General features: G+C 34.9%; 2 protein-coding genes across 2 annotated transcripts in view; one reads left to right on the top strand and one right to left on the bottom strand.

Moving 5' to 3' along the window:
• Positions 1-2,322: 2,322 nt before the first annotated feature.
• atp6v1g1 (ATPase H+ transporting V1 subunit G1) lies at positions 2,323-5,642 on the bottom strand. The gene is made up of 3 exons (XM_007231414.3): positions 5,442-5,642; positions 3,849-3,949; positions 2,323-3,153 (listed from the first exon to the last, which is right to left on the bottom strand). The coding sequence occupies exons 1-3, from the start codon at positions 5,521-5,523 to the stop codon at positions 2,980-2,982; spliced, it is 357 nt and encodes a 118-aa protein (XP_007231476.1). The 5' UTR covers positions 5,524-5,642; the 3' UTR covers positions 2,323-2,979.
• A 4,769-nt stretch (positions 5,643-10,411) lies between these two features.
• Positions 10,412-18,917, top strand: part of fer (fer (fps/fes related) tyrosine kinase) — a 36,917-nt gene continuing 28,411 nt past the window's right edge. Inside the window, exon 1 of the mRNA XM_007231413.4 lies at positions 10,412-10,570. The gene's annotated coding sequence lies outside the window, so the exon portion shown is untranslated. The remainder of the gene's footprint in view (positions 10,571-18,917) is intronic.

Below are 18,917 nucleotides of genomic sequence, written 5' to 3'. Positions count from 1 at the left end.
AAAAAAAAAACATTTTCTGCGTTTAACCAAATTTGTTTAGAATCATAATGAAAAAAAAATGAACAATCATATTTTTAATGACACAACCAGCTGAGATGCTAAGCATGTTAATTTTGAAAGGCAAAATACATTTAGGCTCATTTATATATATATATATATATATATATATATATATATATATATATATATATATATATATATATATATATATATATATACAGCTTTGGAAAAAAATAAGAGACCACTTAACAATGATGAGTTTCTTTGATTTTACCAAATTGAAAACCTCTGAAATATAATCAAGAGGAAGATCAATGATCACAAGCCATCAAACCAAGCTGAACTGCTTAAATTTGTGCACCAGGAGTGGCATAAATTTATCCAAAAGCAGTGTGTAAGACTGGTGGAGGAGAACATGCCAAGAAGCATGAAAACTGTGATTAAAAACCAGAGTTATTCCACCAAATACCAAATACTGATTTGTTAACTCTTAAACTTAAAATAACATGAGCTTGTTTTCTTTGCATTATTTGAGGTCTATTTCAGCTATTTTTCATTATCTGCAAATAAATGCTCTAAATGACAATATTTCTATTTGGAATTTAGGAGAAATGTTGTCCGTAGTTTATAGAATAAAACAACAATGTTCATTTTACTGAAACATATTCCTATAAATGGCAAAATCAGAGAAACTGATGCAAAAACTTAAGCGGTCTCCATTTTTTTCCCAGAGTTGTAATAATGTAAAGACTTTTATTCTACCTGTATTTTAATCATGTCTCGCTTCACTCGCTTGAAGTTCATTACAGTGCCACATGGCAAATCCTGTAACCGCAGCTCAGCTCAGTTCAGTAGAGAAAAGCTCAAACTCCAGCTTTAACAGCGTAATTAGCTGATATTGCGTCATCTTATAAACCATTAACACGCTTCCGTAATGCTGATGATGCTTAAAACGAATCATTCCAATTGTTCAATGAAAATTAATAATTTGATTGAATCTGACACTGGATGTGACCTGACAGCTTAAAATAGGTTTAGTTTCAGCCTGTTATTATAAATGCTTTCCCTAGTGGTGTTGACATAAAACTCTATTTAATGTATTTTATTATTATTTCATATATATGTTAACATTTAAAAAGGGATGGAGAACCATTAATTAGATTTTAACCAATCCAGGGTATGTTTGTAACTAGATAAACCTTTATTAAAATGCTTTTATTAAATGTAAATTACTACATTTGACCAACCTGTCACTGTGCAGCTTGCCATGACAGGAAATAAAATGTAAAACTATGAAGTAATTAAACTAAAACAAATTGGGGATCTATGTAGTCTGCAATCTTATCAATATGATAGTCAAAAGAATAACAAAGTGTTTTAAAACCTTAACCAGTGAAAATTCTCTTTTTACACAAGTTGGAATAGGTCTTTGGGCTATACAAAACATGTTCATTAAATCCTTTGTAAAAATCAATCTCACCAGCTCTATTCTTGTCAGTTTATGTCCCTTTCACCACGAGCCGTTTAATGAGCTCTGTCACTTTTATGCAAATAAGTATTCGCTTGTATTAAATGGTAAAACACAATCAAGCTAGGTCATGGTTACCTGTTATAGAAACACAAAACTAATTTTTTTAAAGTACCTACATCTCCCTGGTCTGTTGACTTGCCATGGACAGTAGATACAGATCCCTCCTTCAGGTGAATGTGCTTGGCTAGACCACCGTGACCAAGAGTGACCTATATGAATGACCCTATTATATGGAGAGACGTTGTGCCAACACACACAGAATTTATATGCGTAAAGTTAAGTTTGTCCCATGTGAAAAAAATGTTCTCTCTGTATTTTTATATTCACAAGATACCAGAAAAACCTTGAATTTTTATTTTTACTTCTTTGTGTATTTCAGAGGTCTGGAACTTATTTAGAATGATTGGTTGCAAGATAGGGATACACTCTGGAAAGGGTGACAGTTCAACACACACACAACCGTTTACTCACACACTTCCATACTCCTATATGGTGTCTGTGGGCATTCTCAAAATCTGGCTCTTTAAACTCAGATTAGGAAAATAATTTATAGTATTACCATTTTTTATAGTTTAGGTCAAGCTATATTTTAGGAAAAAATCTGTTTTCTGCTACGAACATCTATGCAAAGTCTAATATATTAATTCCAAAAACATAGTGCTCTGGTAGGTTTGTTGGATGTAATTGATTTTCAAATGTAATTACACATTCTTACCAGGTTTTTAGGAATAGCCAGATGTACAATCCAAAAATGTGGTAAAAAGGAATGAAGAGATCTCAATACGCCTGTGTATACACATAACCATTTAATACAATGTACTGTATGTTCACAGCCAGAGCAAACAGCAGAAGCTAAACACCAAGACCAGAACAAGAAGCTACTGAGGGTAAACAGAGAAATAAACAGAATTAAAATTTCTCAGCAATATAGATTTTAGATTTGTCACATATACACACACCAGAGTAAAAAACAAAAACATCGGTCCAGTTAAATTTTTCACAATGATAAAACTGAACACTAACATTTGAATTACTTATAAATAAACAAAACATTTTATAGCAAGATGCACAGACACACACACCAACATCATTCGCAGAGAGAATGCTGACGAAGGATAACCAATATAGGTCACTAATAATGCAGAGACAAAGACTAGCACTGAACCAGTCTGGACAAATCGCCATAAAGCTTAAGCAGTGCTCATCAACACTGTATTAGAGAAAATCTTTGAAATGTAAGTACATACATGTTTATTCCAGATATAATGTGTAATAATGTGCAGAAGGTGAAGGCTTTAATCATCCAGTGTACACATACTGAGGACTAATACAGGTACGGCTCTGATAATGGGGCTGCAACATATTTATGGCTGTACAATGTCAGTCTTTGTCTCTGTGTTCCTTGTGTTCTTACAGGTTGTAATGACAATTATAAACAAATAAAATATTTATCCAGCAACACGGTAGTTGACATGGATCTCTGGCTTGATGTCGCACACCATCTTCAGCAGGTTGTTCAGAACAGCTTCCCGGTTTTGATGGTAACTGGTCTCAATGCGCTTCATCTTGTCCAGGGTCTCTTTATCAACCTCTACAGCAGAGTTTCCATGAGATCCCAGGGCCTAGAACACAAGAGAATAACTCAATCACATGTCTTTTTATTTATTTAGTGAAGAATGTATTGTACCTCAGGATCTAACATCGGTCATCTTTATGTGATTGGATAAATGTCCACAAAACACCCATATCATAATGCTTTCTGACGTGGTCCTTTTTAGGAGAGTCACATCAGAGGACATCTGGACACTGTTTACACCTGATCTCTTCATGTGAGTAGTATCTGAATTGAATCCTGATAAGATTTTAACCATGTGCATTAACAATTGGGAGCCAAATGAGTCTCCAGTTAGTAGGACTGAAGTTTAACTGCTGTGTGTGGTAAAATATTTGCTTATGCAAATTTGCTTGGTACACAGCAATTCTTTCTTGGTTTTGGTGGAGTTTCAGTTGTTGTATGAGTCTTGCGTAATGGAAGTGTTTATACTGCTACAATACCTGACATATGCATCTCCTACCAGCTTCTGAAGTGGATTAATTAATCTAGTTTAAATCTGTTTTAAAGTGTCTTGGGTGTATTTACCTTCACTTGCATTTTATGTCGCTTAACCCTGTCCAGATTTAATTCTGTTACTTAAGATAGATATTGTGACCAGATAATGTAAATGGAGCAAAATATGCATATTTTACACACAAGTCCCCCAAAATACTGTTTGTTAATGGCATTGTAAGACAGGACTAATCTTAAACTAGGTCTTACCGCAGCCTCCTTTGTCTTGAACTCCTTTTCCCTCTGCAGACGGTACTGTTCAATCTCGGCCTGAGCTTCCTCCTTGGCTTGCTTTAGGCGGCGGTTCTTCCCTGGAGACCAAAAAATAATATAATATTGTGATATCAAGTTTAAAGCAATCGGTTTTTGGTCTAGACTGATATATGGTATTTAGAAAATAATGTAGACAAATTAAATCTTCTTTCTAAAATAACTTGCTTGTGACTTGCTCATGGAATTTTCGGCATGTAGAAAACGTGAAGCTAAAAGCAGAAATTGGGGAAACAGGGGGAACTGAGTAACTGTAGCCTACTGTGAGTCAACAGCAGTGTAATAATTGCCCATTCTTAGCCTGTTCATAAAAGTTTAGTCCTGGGTTACTGATCACATGGTTGGGGGTTCAGTCTGCAGGGTCCATGAGTATAGCCCTCAACACTGTGTGCTCCATGCATGACAGGCTAATTTTCTTGCTGGAATATTTGACGTGAACAAATTAATTACACTGAACAAGTATGTAAATCTGTAGACCATAAATGTACTTAACCTTTAATAATATGAGCAAATGATGAAGTAATAATTGGAACGAACAGCTAAACGGTCTAGAAGAAAAAAAAGACTATTTAGGTTCACACTATTGTGTAACCAACCACACAAGAGTGAAACATTCCAGAGTGAAGCAATTTTCAAGCTGTAGCTTTGTTGTAAATATCACTTTAATATACCAATAATAACTAGTATGTAGTATACATACATTTAAAATGGGTGAAATTGATCAAATTCTTCCCACTGAAATAAGAGCCAACAATACAAAGTAATAGCCTATTTTCACTCATCACTAAACACTATAATCATGTTTATATTACTGATATGGATAGTTTGTGAAAAAAGCTGAATATCAAATACAAAAGCATTTATTTATTTTAGTTGATTGGATTTCATGTTTATATTTTATATTAGAAGAGAGCCTTTATGTGCATAAGAGACAGCATTCTTATATATTTCCATCACTGGAACATAATTCAGGTCTTAAAAGGTTAAATTAGTCACATTTCTGCACATATCATTTAGATTATATCTAAATAAGCAAACATGGCAAGGTTCCCTAAGAAATGATTGTGTAATGGTAAAACGAGCATTAAACACAACCCTATCTCTCTCTGTGTCTATCCCACAGTTAAAATAACTATTTACATAGCTACTAAGATACATTTGTGACAGTGGGCTCAGCCTGTCATGTATAATTATAGCTATTATATCTATATAATCAGGATCACTGCATAGCTAGCTCAGTTGACAGTGCTAAAGCCAGGCTAGTTAGACTAACTAGCAAATGAAATTGCTATACTCCGTTATTTGCTCGGTAAATAAAGGGCCTATTTAAGACTATGTTTCTCTATTTACTCAGATCATTTTATTACCGAGCCTCACACTGAATTATTAATCACAGTAACGGCAGTAAACACTAGCTGTGTGACTTGCTATTTTGCTAGTTAAGCTAACAGCTAAGCTATGTTAGCATTCCCCGGTAGCTGTCCACCATCCTCCTCCCTGCTCTATTCATTCAGTCTTCAGCCAAACACTCACGTTTCCGAGCGTCAGCCACCTTCTCGGCGGCGCGTTTCTCCGCCTGCAGCAGCTGCTGGATGCCCTGAGACTGGCTCGCCATGGTCCTGAAAGATCTGCTCTGTGAAGAAGATGCACGAAAAGTCGCTGTTTTCCGCAGCGAAGGTCAACTGAGAGCTTAGCAGCGCGGATCAGCTGACTGTGCGTCACGTTACTGTAGCCTGAGTAAAAACCACGTGACGGGCAGGACCCTGTATGATATATGTTCATTTTTCCACTCGATCCAGTATTAAAAACACGCCTAATCTCTAAATATCAGTACTAACAGTATTTAAACATTTAAAGCGTTGTGTGAAAAGTGGAAAAGTTAAGGGACTGCATTTGTTATTTCTCAAATACATGAAACATGCAATTACAATTAATATATAAATAATCACCAAAAGCATCTCCTTATTATACTGGTCACATGTGGTAAAATCGCCTACAGTCTCAATTGATCAGATCTGGATTTGATTCTACCATATATAACTATGTCATATATATTTTTTTCACTTGTTTATTCCCTGAAATATAAAAAATAGTAAGGGGATTATTTTCGAAAGGTGTAAAAAAGGCTACACAAATCATTTAAAGTTACAATTATGATCTGGACTAAATATCAAATACATCCAAACTCTAGATATCTTCACTAACAGTGTTTAAACCTTTAAACCTATGGGGGGAAAGATTTGTATTAGTTATTTCTCAAATATATGGCACATTTAAATAACTATTTTATTTACATAATTAAATTCATACATGCATGTAAATGTAAAATTGATCCTACTTAACTTTCTGCTTATTGCTGAGATTAAGTTTTTAATTTATCCCTAAACCAATGAATAACACACACACATGCACACACAAAACACATTTCTGATATCTTATGGAATTTATGTATGTATCACAGAATTGTGGCTTATTATTATTATTATTATTATTATTATTATTATTAGTAGTAGTAGTAGTAGTAGTAGTAGTAGTAGTAGTAGCAGTAGTAGTATTAGTAGTAATAGTAGTAGTAGTAATAATGCTTATATTTTTTTTACTTATTCATTTATTTATTATGTTTGTTTGTTTTTCCCTATCCATTCTGTGTTTGTGATACTTTTTAAGTTTTTATGTAAATATGAACAGGGAAAGGGAAAAAAAAACATTTGGAAAGCTGTGTAGTTGGATATGGTAATGCAGAGCCCCCATGTGGCCACTTGATTTGTTGATTTTTCTTTAAATATGCAAAAATATACCATTTTAAGTATTTTAGGTTCTGTGATATATAGAATGACCAAATTATTGTTTTCTAAATAGAGGACACTGAGGGGCTTCAAACAGACAAAGTTGTAGCACTGTGGCAGTGTCTATGTGTGAGGGTCGGCGGGAATATCTTTAGTATTTCTAATATCGTGCTCATAAATGGTGACATTAGTAAATAATAACACGTAATAAATAAACCAATAACGCATAAAGACAACAAAACATTTTCTTATTCACCAAGACTTAAAAAACAGCTTTAATAGCCTGTGTTGGTAAATCATCTACTTTATTTTCAATGTATGGGGAATACATTATAGAGTAAAATTAAATAATAATTACTGATTGCAGGAATGATAATTGAGGTTTTTACTCATTTTATTTAATTCATTTAATATGTAACAACTGTCATTGTACTGCAATGCAAGCCATATTAACAACACATGATAGATCAGAGGGGAATAAAGAAAAAAAAAAGAAAAACAACTTTAGTTTTAGCACATTTTACACAACATATTATACATTTAATGTCTATAGAACATGAATTGTGTTTATTTGCATTGCCTTACATTTACTGTGGTCAATCTGCTGTAGTGGAAGGAAATAACTGTATCAAATCACTTTTTCTTGAAATATGTTAACTGTAACAAATGCTCTGGCTAATGGTGTGGTGCCTAAAAGAACGACACACAAAAAATACTTTTCTAATCATTTTTAAATATATATTTTAAGGACCTTATTTTCTGAGGTCACCAGACCCAGTTGTAAGCATTGGCTAGAGGGCTATTAAATCTTTCTGTAACTTTTACTACATTAAAGGTAAAAACTTAACATACCTGATTTCCTTAAAGCACTGGGGAAAACACAGACTTAAACATCAAGGAGACCAAACAACCTCTCCAAAATCACATGACCTCTTATAAGAGACTCAACTCCTTAGGCTAAGACTCAACAGTCCACCTCTCTCTGCAGGACAAAGGACAGTCCATCAGTGACAACAGTGGGCATATTCTGACCCGAGCAGCCAATCTGTCTGAGAGAGGCGTAAAGGAATGTTAAGCTATGTTAAGCTAGATCCACCATTCCTAAGGCAAGGAAGGGGTCCACAACACCATCTGTCAGCCACCTATAATACCATCATAAACCTGACGGCTTTATAACAATCATCAACTCTAGTTTTTCAGTTTTCTCATTTGTAGAACTAAATTAAAGTATAAAGTATTTAGAAACAGCATAAAATATTTAAAACAATCATATATCAGTAGATTATGTTATTGCATAGAGAAAAACACATTAGCTAATCTATGTTTACATAATTCCTATCTGATATTTAAACATTCATATTCAGGATATTCAGAATATTTCAGTACTCTTCAGTGGTGGCTTAGTGGTTAGCACGTTTACCTCCCAGCAGTGAGGTTTTGGGTTCAAGTCCCTATCTGGGTGGAGTTTCCATGTTCTCCCTGTGTCTGTGTGGGTTTCCTCCCACAGTCCAAAAACATGGACACTCTAAATTGCCCAAAAACACTGAATACTCTAAGTTGACCTGGTGTTTATGAGTAAGTGTGTTGTTTGTATGCCCAGATATGATCGGTTGTGTTTAAAATGTGTAAATTGTAAAGTGTCCTTGGGTTTCTAGAACGGCGCTATGTAAGTGAAACTTTATTCATTTATTCTTCACAAAATTCCAGACACAGGGATCACATATTGTATACTTGTTGGGGCGTACAGCCAGGACTTTGGGAATTCCATTCCAAAAGCTTATGGTTATCTATCTTTATCTATTCCACAACCACAGTTAGTGTGTGTTTGGGGTCACTGTGCTGTTGAAACACCCAAATGTGTCCAAAAAGGATTCAGATGTAAGTTGATAGTTGTGGACTTATTCTGAGGTTCCTTCTTCATTATTTTAGACACATTGTGCAATCTATCAGTTCCACTGGTAGCACAACAGCCCCAGCGCATGATACTACCACCACCATGTTTAATTGTTGGTCCAGCATTCTTTGGGTTTAATGCCTCACCTTTACTCCTCTAAATGTCTTTGTCTCATCTGATCATAAAACTAGAAAAAAATAAAGCCTGTTAAGACTGGCTGTTAGAATTGGGGCTAATCTGTTCCCACACTGCTTAGGCCGGTTGCTGTGTCAGTTAGCCTTTCACCTAGCATCATGTCTAACTTGCTATTTTAGGCTTCATAGTGTAGGTTCAGAATAACCTACACACATGACATAAATATTACCTGCACAGTGACTCCAACCCAAAATATACCAGTGAGAAGAAACAGCTCAGGCTCTCTTTAACTTGGCTTTAGGTACAAAAGTTGCTAGTGGCAAAAAAGACTGAAAAAGTACAGTCAGTAAACAGCAGCATTTTTCTGGTTAGTGTAACATTTGTGATTACTTATTATATCTAGGCGTCTACCATGATAAGCTCTTGTGGTCTTTCACACGAGAAGTGTGTCAGTAATATGCAGAATATATGCAAGCGGTTACCTTCTGAAGGCAACAGCAAACATTCAGACATACTGGTATGAAGTGAGGACACCTTTAATGGGACATTCCAACGTCATTGAAATGATAAGATCTGTTTTGACTGCTTTTGATAAATCTGGTTTGACCACTTTTAAAAATAAACCAAAGGAACTGGACATCAGGTTAACATCAATAAAACAGCACTGGGTTGATATCATGCTCCAACATTATTCTGACCTCAAATTTATTCAGAAATAAAAGCCGCTCTTTTGTCGAAAGCCAATATTGCTTTGAGATCATGCTCCAATTTCCAATTATTAAGCTGTTTCATTAAATGTGGTTCAAATGTTGTTTTCCCATTATCAACATTAAATGATGGAATGCAACCAAAGATATGTTCATTCAATGTTCTTTGCTACCAGAATTGTGAGTGTATATGAACCCAACACTTCAAAGCCTTTAAATGAATGTTGATTTAATGTCAGAATTTCAACACTAAGTGATGTATATGCCGCAGTATTAAATAAAGGTTGTTTGAATGTTTGTCCATTATCAACTTTAAAACTTGTAATGCAAGCATACTTCAACATTTATTTAACCTCTTAACAGTCATTGGCCCATGTATCACTTGGCCACGTGTGTGTGATGCAAAACCTTTTTTTCTGCAATAACCGTCTCTTCTCTTTGGGGCTTTGAAGACTCCTACAGGACACTTGGAGAATCCGCTGTCACCAGAGCAGTAGTATAAGGAGTGTGCTTTGCTACCCTCAAGAAACTCCTAAAGGTCGAGCTCTATAAAGAGCATCTACTCTCCTAACACCTCTAACAAACTAACTGCTTCTAACCTCATTCCCTGCTCTCCCTCCTCCTTTTTTCCTCAATCCCAGTATTATTCGTTTGGCCATACTTATTATTTTTCCTTTTTTGTCTTGAATTTTTATGTCCTTTATTGCTTCATTTTCTGCAAATACATTCTTTAAATGACATTTTCATTTGGAATTTGGGATAAATAGTGTCTGTAGTTTATACATTAAAACAACAATGTTTATTTTACTCAAACATATACCTATAAATAGCAAAATCAGAGAAACTGATTCAGAAACTGAAGAGAGAGAGAGAGAGAAAAAGAGAAAGAGAGAGAAAGAGAGAGAGAGAGAGAGAGAGAGAGAGAGAGAGAGAGAGAGAGAGAGAGAATGAGAGAATGAGAATGGGTGAGTGCTGCTGCTGCTGCTGCTGTAAACGTCATGATCCAGGCTGGGAAGCTCAGCAGTCCTGAGCGGAAACCCCTCCCGAATCCCAACTCCGGCAACCGAGCAAAAGACAAGAGGAATATCAAGGAATCAGGAAACACGGAGAAACCCCGCTATCCACACATTAACCGAGCTGGTAAAGTACTGCTCTGCGCGCTGTTTACTCTGTACTAAATGTGTGTGAGCTGCTGTGAGTGTGTGTGAACTCGTACTGTGTGCTCCAGCCTTTCCCGAATGGAAAGAAAGGCCACACAACATTAGCAGGACTGCTAGGGTTAGCTAGTGAGTTAGTTAGCCTGAGAGCTAACGCTGAGTGCGAATCCGGGCAGGGAAAGGCTTGGATGAAGGAAATGTTGGAGAGAAAGGGAGCCGCTGCTTTGTTGTGGGGTGTAGGTGTGCTGTTGTCGGGGCTGGAGGGGGTTAGTTCACGGCTCGGTCCGTGTCAGTGTGATTGTTTGTGTTCAGCAGTGGGGCTGAGCGGAGCTGGGCTCTGGGAAATTGTCCGTCCGTCAATTTTCCTAAGTAAACTTCGCCCAGGGAATTGTCAGGATGGGGAAATCTCGGTGGAATTAGTGGTGGCTAGATTTACAGTATAAAAACGACAGCTATTTTCTTCTCTTTTTGCGTTTAAGATAATAATTTACAACAATCAATTAGCTTGTTTTAGTCTTTTTTGCTCCTGGTTGCTATGAGAGGTAGTTAGGTTAATTAGCTAGCTAGCTAGCTCACTACATTAGCAAGCTAACTAACTTACACAGCTCTGGAAAAAAAAGGAAGATGGATGATCACAAGCCATCAAACCAAGCTGAACTTCTTGACGTTTTGCACCAGGAGTGGCATAAAGTAATCCAAAAGCAGTGTGTAAGACTGGTGGAGGAGAACATGCCAAGATGCATGAAAACTGTAACATTAAAACCAGGGTTGTTTCACCAAATATTGATTTCTAAACTTTATAATCATGAACTTGTTTTCTTTGCATTATGTGAGGTCTTATGGCTCTGCATCTGTTTTGTTATTTCAGCCATTTCTCTTTTTCTGCAAATAAATGCTCTAAATGACAATATTTTTATTTGGAATCTGGGAGAAAGGTTGCCATAGTTTATAGAATAAAACAACTATGTTCATTTGACTCAAACATATACCTATAAATAGCAAAATCAGAGAAACTGATTCAGAAACTAAATAGGTCTCTTTTTTTTCCGGAGCTGTGTATGTAATAGACGCAGTATTGTGCTTTGTTGTTATGTCTGTAGACATGTTTTTATTTATATTGCAGTTTTGTACTTGTACATTTAAGATAATTCATTTAGGCAATGGTGAAAAATGTCAAACCTTTCTTTTTTTAGAAAACCTGTAAAAGAAACATGTTTTGGTAGGTTTAATTTTAAATTTTGGTTCAGTTTTGGTTTTGAAAAAAAATGTTTATTTCTGTGCCAGAGGATTTCATGTCTAGAGGAAATCCACATGGATGCAGGAAGACCATACTAAACTTATCACAATTACACTGGAAAATTGAAACAACAATAAAAAAAAAAATCTTATTTCTGAAGCACTGCAGCAGCATTAACTGTTCTGCCGGCTGGTTCTGTGTGACCCAGTAGAGCCTGAGAGGCGTTCGCTTTGTTATATGAAAGGCAAAATATATTATTAAAGCATTTTTATTGTAGAACTGGTTGGAGCAGATCTTTAGAAGCTAAAAATACACTTTTAAATTCAGCTAGTTTTAGGTGAACTGAGCACTAACCCAGCACTCCTACATACTAATAAATAAGGTCAGATGAATAAACACAGATTCACTAACTGTGCTGTACTGTACGCAGGATGTTCAGTATATGTAACCTATGAACGAGTTATAGTAAAGAAAAGAGTGCTATAAGGGATTTTACACACAATTAAAGGGTGGCATTCTCTGTCGCTTACATCATCTTTTGGGTTAAAATGTGAAAAGTGACCAAAATGGATATACATCAGTAAAGAAACACAACAAAATAGATACTCAGGTACAGTAATAAATTACAGTGATGGCTGTTAGAATGATCATAAACACAAAACACTCAAGGCAAGCACTGAAATTCCCTGAGGTAGAACCAAGTGGCTGAACAAGATTTCGCTGTTTGACTTTTTTTTTATTTATTAGACTTATTCAGTTGAAGTGTAATAAAAAACTTACATTTATTAACTTTAATTAAACCCAGGTACACTTAATAGTTTTCCTTTGGCATTCTTCATCTGTATATATTTTTTTGTATGTAGTACTTAATTTATACTGCCATGGGCACTCCTAGTATTTAACTCTGTTGCACTAATGATTACCTGTATGCTTACACTGTTAAGCTAACTATGTCCAACAGGTCAAAACAAGTTCAAATCAAAATATATGTAGTGCCCTGATTGGTGTGCTTGTTCAGGTTTCTTTCATTTTTGCTTTTTTTGTTGCATTCTTATGCATTCATAGCTCAAAAGGAATAACATATTTGAAGGAATGTATGGGAGTTAAAAGTAAGATATTTGACTTTAAAACAAATTTAGTGGAGATAAGGTTAAACGTATTACTTCAGTAAAGATGAACTACTAAAAAATTACAATTTCTTCGTTACTGTCCACCACTGCACTGTACTAGGGCTGGACAATATGGCCAAAATGTCCATTACAATTTTTCTCAATTTCAATAGACCAGTTTCTATTGATTAGAACACCCACAACATGGAAATAAATAATAATAATAAAAAAAAATATATATATATATATATATATATATATATATTAGTTTGTTATGCACCCTGTAACACCTTGTTAAAAGGCAGATGCTGTAATTAATATATTTGAAATTTCAGCAATGTGTTTTACAATCATTTCACCATTCTGAAAACTATCAATATACCTTGATATTGAATCATTTTCTTTATGTATCATAAACAGCCGTTAGCTAGTTACTAATTTGCACACCTGACCTAAATAGCCTCTTGGCCGTCCATAAACACACATGATACAACACCTACGCAATTTAAATTAGTTGACAGACGTACTGCAAGCAAGTAGAGGTTGATTAAGTACCAAAACCATGTATCTATCTAGGTAAAAGTAAAGATACCCAAGGTAAAGTATTTTATTTAAATATAAAAATCCTTCCTTTAGACCTCAACTTGAGTAAAAGTACTTACATGTACTTAAGTATTAAAAGTAAAAGAACAGGATAATGTTCTATAATAGTTTTTATAGTTACAAGGTGTATGCTTAGTCAGATCATTTTACATGAAAAGACTCTTAACTAGTGTCGCTCTTTGTACACCATTCTTTTAATAAAACTTGAATTACAATAATTAGTCTGATACTCAAGGTAAACACTTTCTATTAGGTAGAACAAAGTGGATACGTGTTTTGCAAACAAGCAGAGTTTTGTTTTAAGATTTATTTAAGTTTAAGTTGATAAACATTGCTTTTAACACAAATGCATATAAATGAAATTTGCATACATATATTTCCCATATAGTTTCTCATCTAAATAGTCATAGTGTTACATTGACATTGAACCGTATGCTTGCACTGGGTAGCAGCAGGTCAAAACAAGTTCAAAGCAAAGCGCATGCTGTATAGAGCTGGGCGATATGGGAAAAAATCTTATCACGATATAGTTTTCCATATCAGTCGATATCGATATGTATCACGATATAAATCAAATCACTTTGTGTCACACTTAAAGGTTTGTTTTTATTAGTGAGAGAATAAGGGAGTGATGGAAGTTTTATCACAATATTTTTTTCTGTATCTCCATAATTATTAGGGCTGGCCCGAATAGCATTTTTTGAGCTCCGGATATTTGGCAGTAATTGGTAGCGAATATTCCAATATTAGTTTTTAAAAAAAACAAATTAATCATGAACGCGAGCCAGAACCCGAGCTTGAACGTCAGCCTGACTCAGGCGCTGCATGAACTCGGGCTTTTTTCCAATTTTTTCCAATTTTCCATGACTGAAAAAAAAACTTGGGCTATAAGCTCAATATTAAATATTTCGTTTGTTTAGAAATTATTTTATATTCTTAAACCATGTTAAATTATATTAGATTAGTAGGGCTGGCCCGAATAGCGTTTTTTGAGCTCAGAATATTGGGCACTGATTGGCAGCCAATATTGGAATATTTGTTTTTAAAAAGACGGATTAAAAACTGATTAAAGTAAAACAAAAATTGCAACTCGGCCCCTTTAATTCACCACAAAGTTTTCCAAGACCCAGCCGGAAAAAAAAAGATTTCCCACCTTTTCCTCAGCTGGGTCGGGCTCAAAAAATGATTTGTGATAGGCTGTTTTTTGGTTTGTTTGTTTAAGCACTTAGGCTTTTGTACTGCTGCAGTGCAATATTTAGATTTTATATTCTGAAATTCGTTAGGTTTTATTTCTTTTAGCATTTTGAACTTTTTTTCCAATTTCAAATTTATTTTTTTCTGTTCGTTATGTTCTATCGGTCCTTGCGTTTTTTGTAGTTGAAGTTGAATTTAATATTGAAGTTCAATATTTCTAATTTATATTTTGAAATTCGTTAGATTATATTTATTATTGTATTTTGAGCTCACTTTAGTTGGTTATTTTCCAAATTCATATCTATTTTTCTGTTATTATTAAATGTTATTAGCTTATTAGCTTAGCTTGTCATTTAGCATACAGAACTTCTCACGGATTTTTAATGAATGTTGATTTATTAATTTAAAAGCTGTACCTTATTAAAAGTATTTTAAGCCAGACAGACACTGTGTGATTTTTTAATGAGTTTATCTGCACTTTTAAATGGTTTGTCCTGTAGGAAACGCACACGATTTGTATGCTGACACTGTTGTCTGACTGAGGAGCTGCTTTCCGTCAAATGCAGCCTGTAGGCAGGAAAAAATCCAGCCAGAACCGACCATATCATGAGCCAGTTTTAAAGCCAGTAATTTAGTAGAGCATTAAACTACAAATCTGAGATGTACCTGCTGTACTTCTTAATCTCTGCCCCCAAAACGGTCCATTAACTTGCTTGACAGACGCGTCAAATCCCCCGCGAGCACGCGCGGCGCACAGCGCACCGATTAATTCATGCGTTGAGCTTTAAACGCGCAGCTGAGCTGTAATTGGGGAAATATCACAAAAATCACAGTGTGATTTGTTACATTAAAAAAAAGACAATTTTCTTCCGCCTAATCTGAGAGGAAAGCGGTGTTCTCGACCGGCCCGAGTTCATGCAGCGCCTGAGTCAGGCTGGCGTTCAAGCTCGGGTTCGGGCTCGCGTTCAGGCAGATAATCTAAATGATAAATGATTTTGTGTTTTTGCACTTGGGCCATAAGCTCAATATTAAAAAGTTCGTTTGTTTAGAAATTATTTTATATCCTTAAACCATGTTAAATTATATTAGATTAGAGGAAAGTCATTTAGACATCATTCTTAAGGTGTTTTTGTCCTGTTACCGCTCCGCAAAAAAACCTCTTCCTTTAATCCGCGCCCCACATACACATTTTTGCAGCACCTGCCCCGAGGTCCTAATATAAATTGAATTAATTACATTTAGTGCTTAAAATTTACTTAAAATTTATTTAAAACGTGCTGAACAGTGCGGCCGTTTATTCCCAAAGTCCAAACACTATGGTTGTTTGCGTGTGTCGGGCCATACTCCACTATTCTTTAGGGTTTTTTGTTGCATGCATGAGAATAACTATTACAATTTTATTAACTATTTATTAATTTGCTCCAGCGTCTTCTGGATTGATTACACGTTGTGTTTTCGTTGTTTGCCGCGCCACTTAGACGGAAATGGAAATGAATGTTTATCGAATTCTATTGCACAGGCTTATCATCGTCATCGAGGGAAAAATTATCGCGAAACAAATCGATATCGTTATATCGCCCAGCATTAATGCTGTACACTGATTAGTGTACTTGTTCACGCTTCTTTTGTTTGTGTTTTTCCTTTACATTTTTATGCATGCATATCCCAAAAGGAATGACTGGTTTACATAATGTATTTCAATAAAAAGTAAGATAGTTGAGTTTGAAATGTAGTAGGGTTTAAGTAAGAAGTGAGCTGGGTGCACTCTAAGAAATATAAGTACAGATTTGTACTTAAAAGAGTACAAAGCTTGTCGCTGGGGCTGTACCTTATATTGAGGCACAAAAAAGTACCTTTCAGTTAAAGTCCTTTTTTGTACCCATGGTTTTTGTGGCAGTAAAGATCATAAAGATTATAAACATTATCATCAACTAAATATGGCTCAAAAACTTGATGATACAAAATTGTCTGGCTTTCAAATAAAAAATGTGCAATTTAAATATATATTGTTCATTAGTACAGTGATGCAGAATACTGAATGTACCCTTTGGCTGGTTAAATGGTACAAATTTGTACTTATTGCTGTTAGAAATGACTTTGTACTTCAGAGGGAACAAATCTGACCCTGTAAAGACCAATATTGTACCTTTGAGGGTACAATTATAAAGAGTGTACCTTCGAGTACAAAAAAGTACTCATGTCGTACCTCTGTTTTTTAGAGTGTGTATTATGTATAATACTTACAGTACGCTGAGGCTGTTTATGTTGAGTAGCCTGGTAGTCAGCTAAAGCTCATTCACTGCTTATTAATATACTTTAGTATGTAGGCCTGTTCCAGTAACTGTTTTATATATGGTTATAAATTGTCCAAGAGATGTCATTTTTAACATGTAATCACAACATAATGTAATTATTGTAACAGACCTAGAAATTTGCAAGCTAATTCTACCTCCACATTTTGACCTGCAGTACTATTTGCACAGATTTTGCGCATGTTGGCATTCAAAAACCATGTATTTGCATTAAAAATATATTTCCAAAATGGCAACTTTTAATAGATAAAAATAAAAAAAAAAAAAAAGATCATTAACGTTCTTTTGCATGGATGTTACTGTAAGAAGATTATATTCCAATCATTTTGAAGCTTTTCTATTAGGCCATTTAATATTAATTCCTGACACAAGTAAAGGAAATTTTAAATCATGTCAAAAAGTAAAAAACTGCAAAAATGCAGAAACTTATTTTGCAAGACATTGACAAGATATTTGTCTTTGCGCCGATATATCTTCTCCAGAAAGTGTTAGCCAAATAGTATTCAGTTATGCTGTTTTAAAACCTTTGTCAGTGAGACATAAGATTTTAAAATGAGGCGGGTCATGAGACTTTTATTGTTGTTTCATTTGCGTCCGAGTACACAGTGCAGTAAAATCACATTTATCCAGATCATGGTGCAACATAAAGCTACACAACACAACATAAAGTCCAAATGTGCAAATACAGTATACAGTAGACGCAGTAAAAAATACGACTGAATATTTTTGGTTAGAACAATGTGCAGAGATATGTTACATTTACATATTGAAGGTCATTTAATAGCAGAATGTAAATTGATCATTGTGTTACCGTAGGTGAAGGATCAGGAATGCTTCATCTGTATAAGTTGTGAGGTGTTATCTTGTAGGTAAATGTAAACACTGTCTAGCTTGCCTAAAGCAAAGTGACTTTGATGACTGATTTTTGAGCAAAGCTTGATGTTAATAAAAATTGTATTTTAAAGTTGTGTTAGCAAAAATCTGTTGTTCTGGAGATACGCTAGACATCCAAATGTGTGCACACCCCTTTTAATGAACACAATTATCTACTTTATACACCTGTACAAGTTGTGAGGTGTTATCTTGAGAATGATATTCAGCATGCCCATAACAAAGGGACTTTGACTATTGAAGTTAGAGTATAGTTTGATAGGGATAAAAAGTAAACAAACAAACAAAAAAGATGTGGTATCATGTTAAAACTTGTCTAAAAATGTAAAATAACATGTCTGGGGAAAGATGTGCAGATTTCTGAGAATTCACCAGTTCCGTTTTTGAACTCAGAAAACAAGCTTTTAAAAATAATCTCCAATGTCATTCCTGAAAACGTAGTTTTATAGACTAAAGTCACACAAAGTTCTTACTTTATCTTCTGTATGTAAGCAATATAATTTACTGTTAACTTACTGTTGCTAGAATAATTATTTCGTTAGTCAAACAAAAAAAGCTGTCTTTCTCTTTTATGGTTATACACTCTTATGTAGTTATACAAGTAAGTTTAGGTTATGTGTGTGCATGCAGATGCTGTGTCAGAGATATGTGTGGAATGTGGATGTATGTTAGATAAGCGCAGTGTCAGACCTCTGTCTCTCAGGTCACTTTGTGCCTGTGAAGATTTACACCTCAAATAGCCACTTGATAAAACAGACTCCAGACAGAAACATGCATAAACTTAAATTTAAACTTAAGCCATAAAGCTGGTCTCCTAAAATACAATGTACACACAGATACTTTATGATACAAAACACAGAATAGGTGACATCACATTAGAATAGGACTCGCATGGGCGAGAGGCGTAAAAAAACCCTCATCATTGAGCTGTGGAGCAGTGGAGCTTTGTTTTCTGGAAAGATGGTGCTCCATCCAGGACTTTTG

This window comes from Astyanax mexicanus, chromosome 1 (assembly GCF_023375975.1).
Source record: "Astyanax mexicanus isolate ESR-SI-001 chromosome 1, AstMex3_surface, whole genome shotgun sequence".
NCBI classification, from domain to species: domain Eukaryota; kingdom Metazoa; phylum Chordata; class Actinopteri; order Characiformes; family Acestrorhamphidae; genus Astyanax; species Astyanax mexicanus.
This window is presented reverse-complemented; position numbering and strand designations above follow the sequence as displayed.

What these genes read in the sequence shown, in the direction of transcription:
- atp6v1g1 (XM_007231414.3), bottom strand. Translation starts at nt 5,523, where the DNA reads ATGGCGAGCCAGTCTCAGGGCATCCAGCAGCTGCTGCAGGCGGAGAAA. An exon ending in GGTGGCTGACGCTCGGAAAC is followed by an intron (nt 3,950 to 5,441) that starts GTGAGTGTTTGG and finishes TTTGGTCTCCAG; the next exon opens with GGAAGAACCGCCGCCTAAAG. An exon ending in TCAAGACAAAGGAGGCTGCG is followed by an intron (nt 3,154 to 3,848) that starts GTAAGACCTAGT and finishes CTTGTGTTCTAG; the next exon opens with GCCCTGGGATCTCATGGAAA.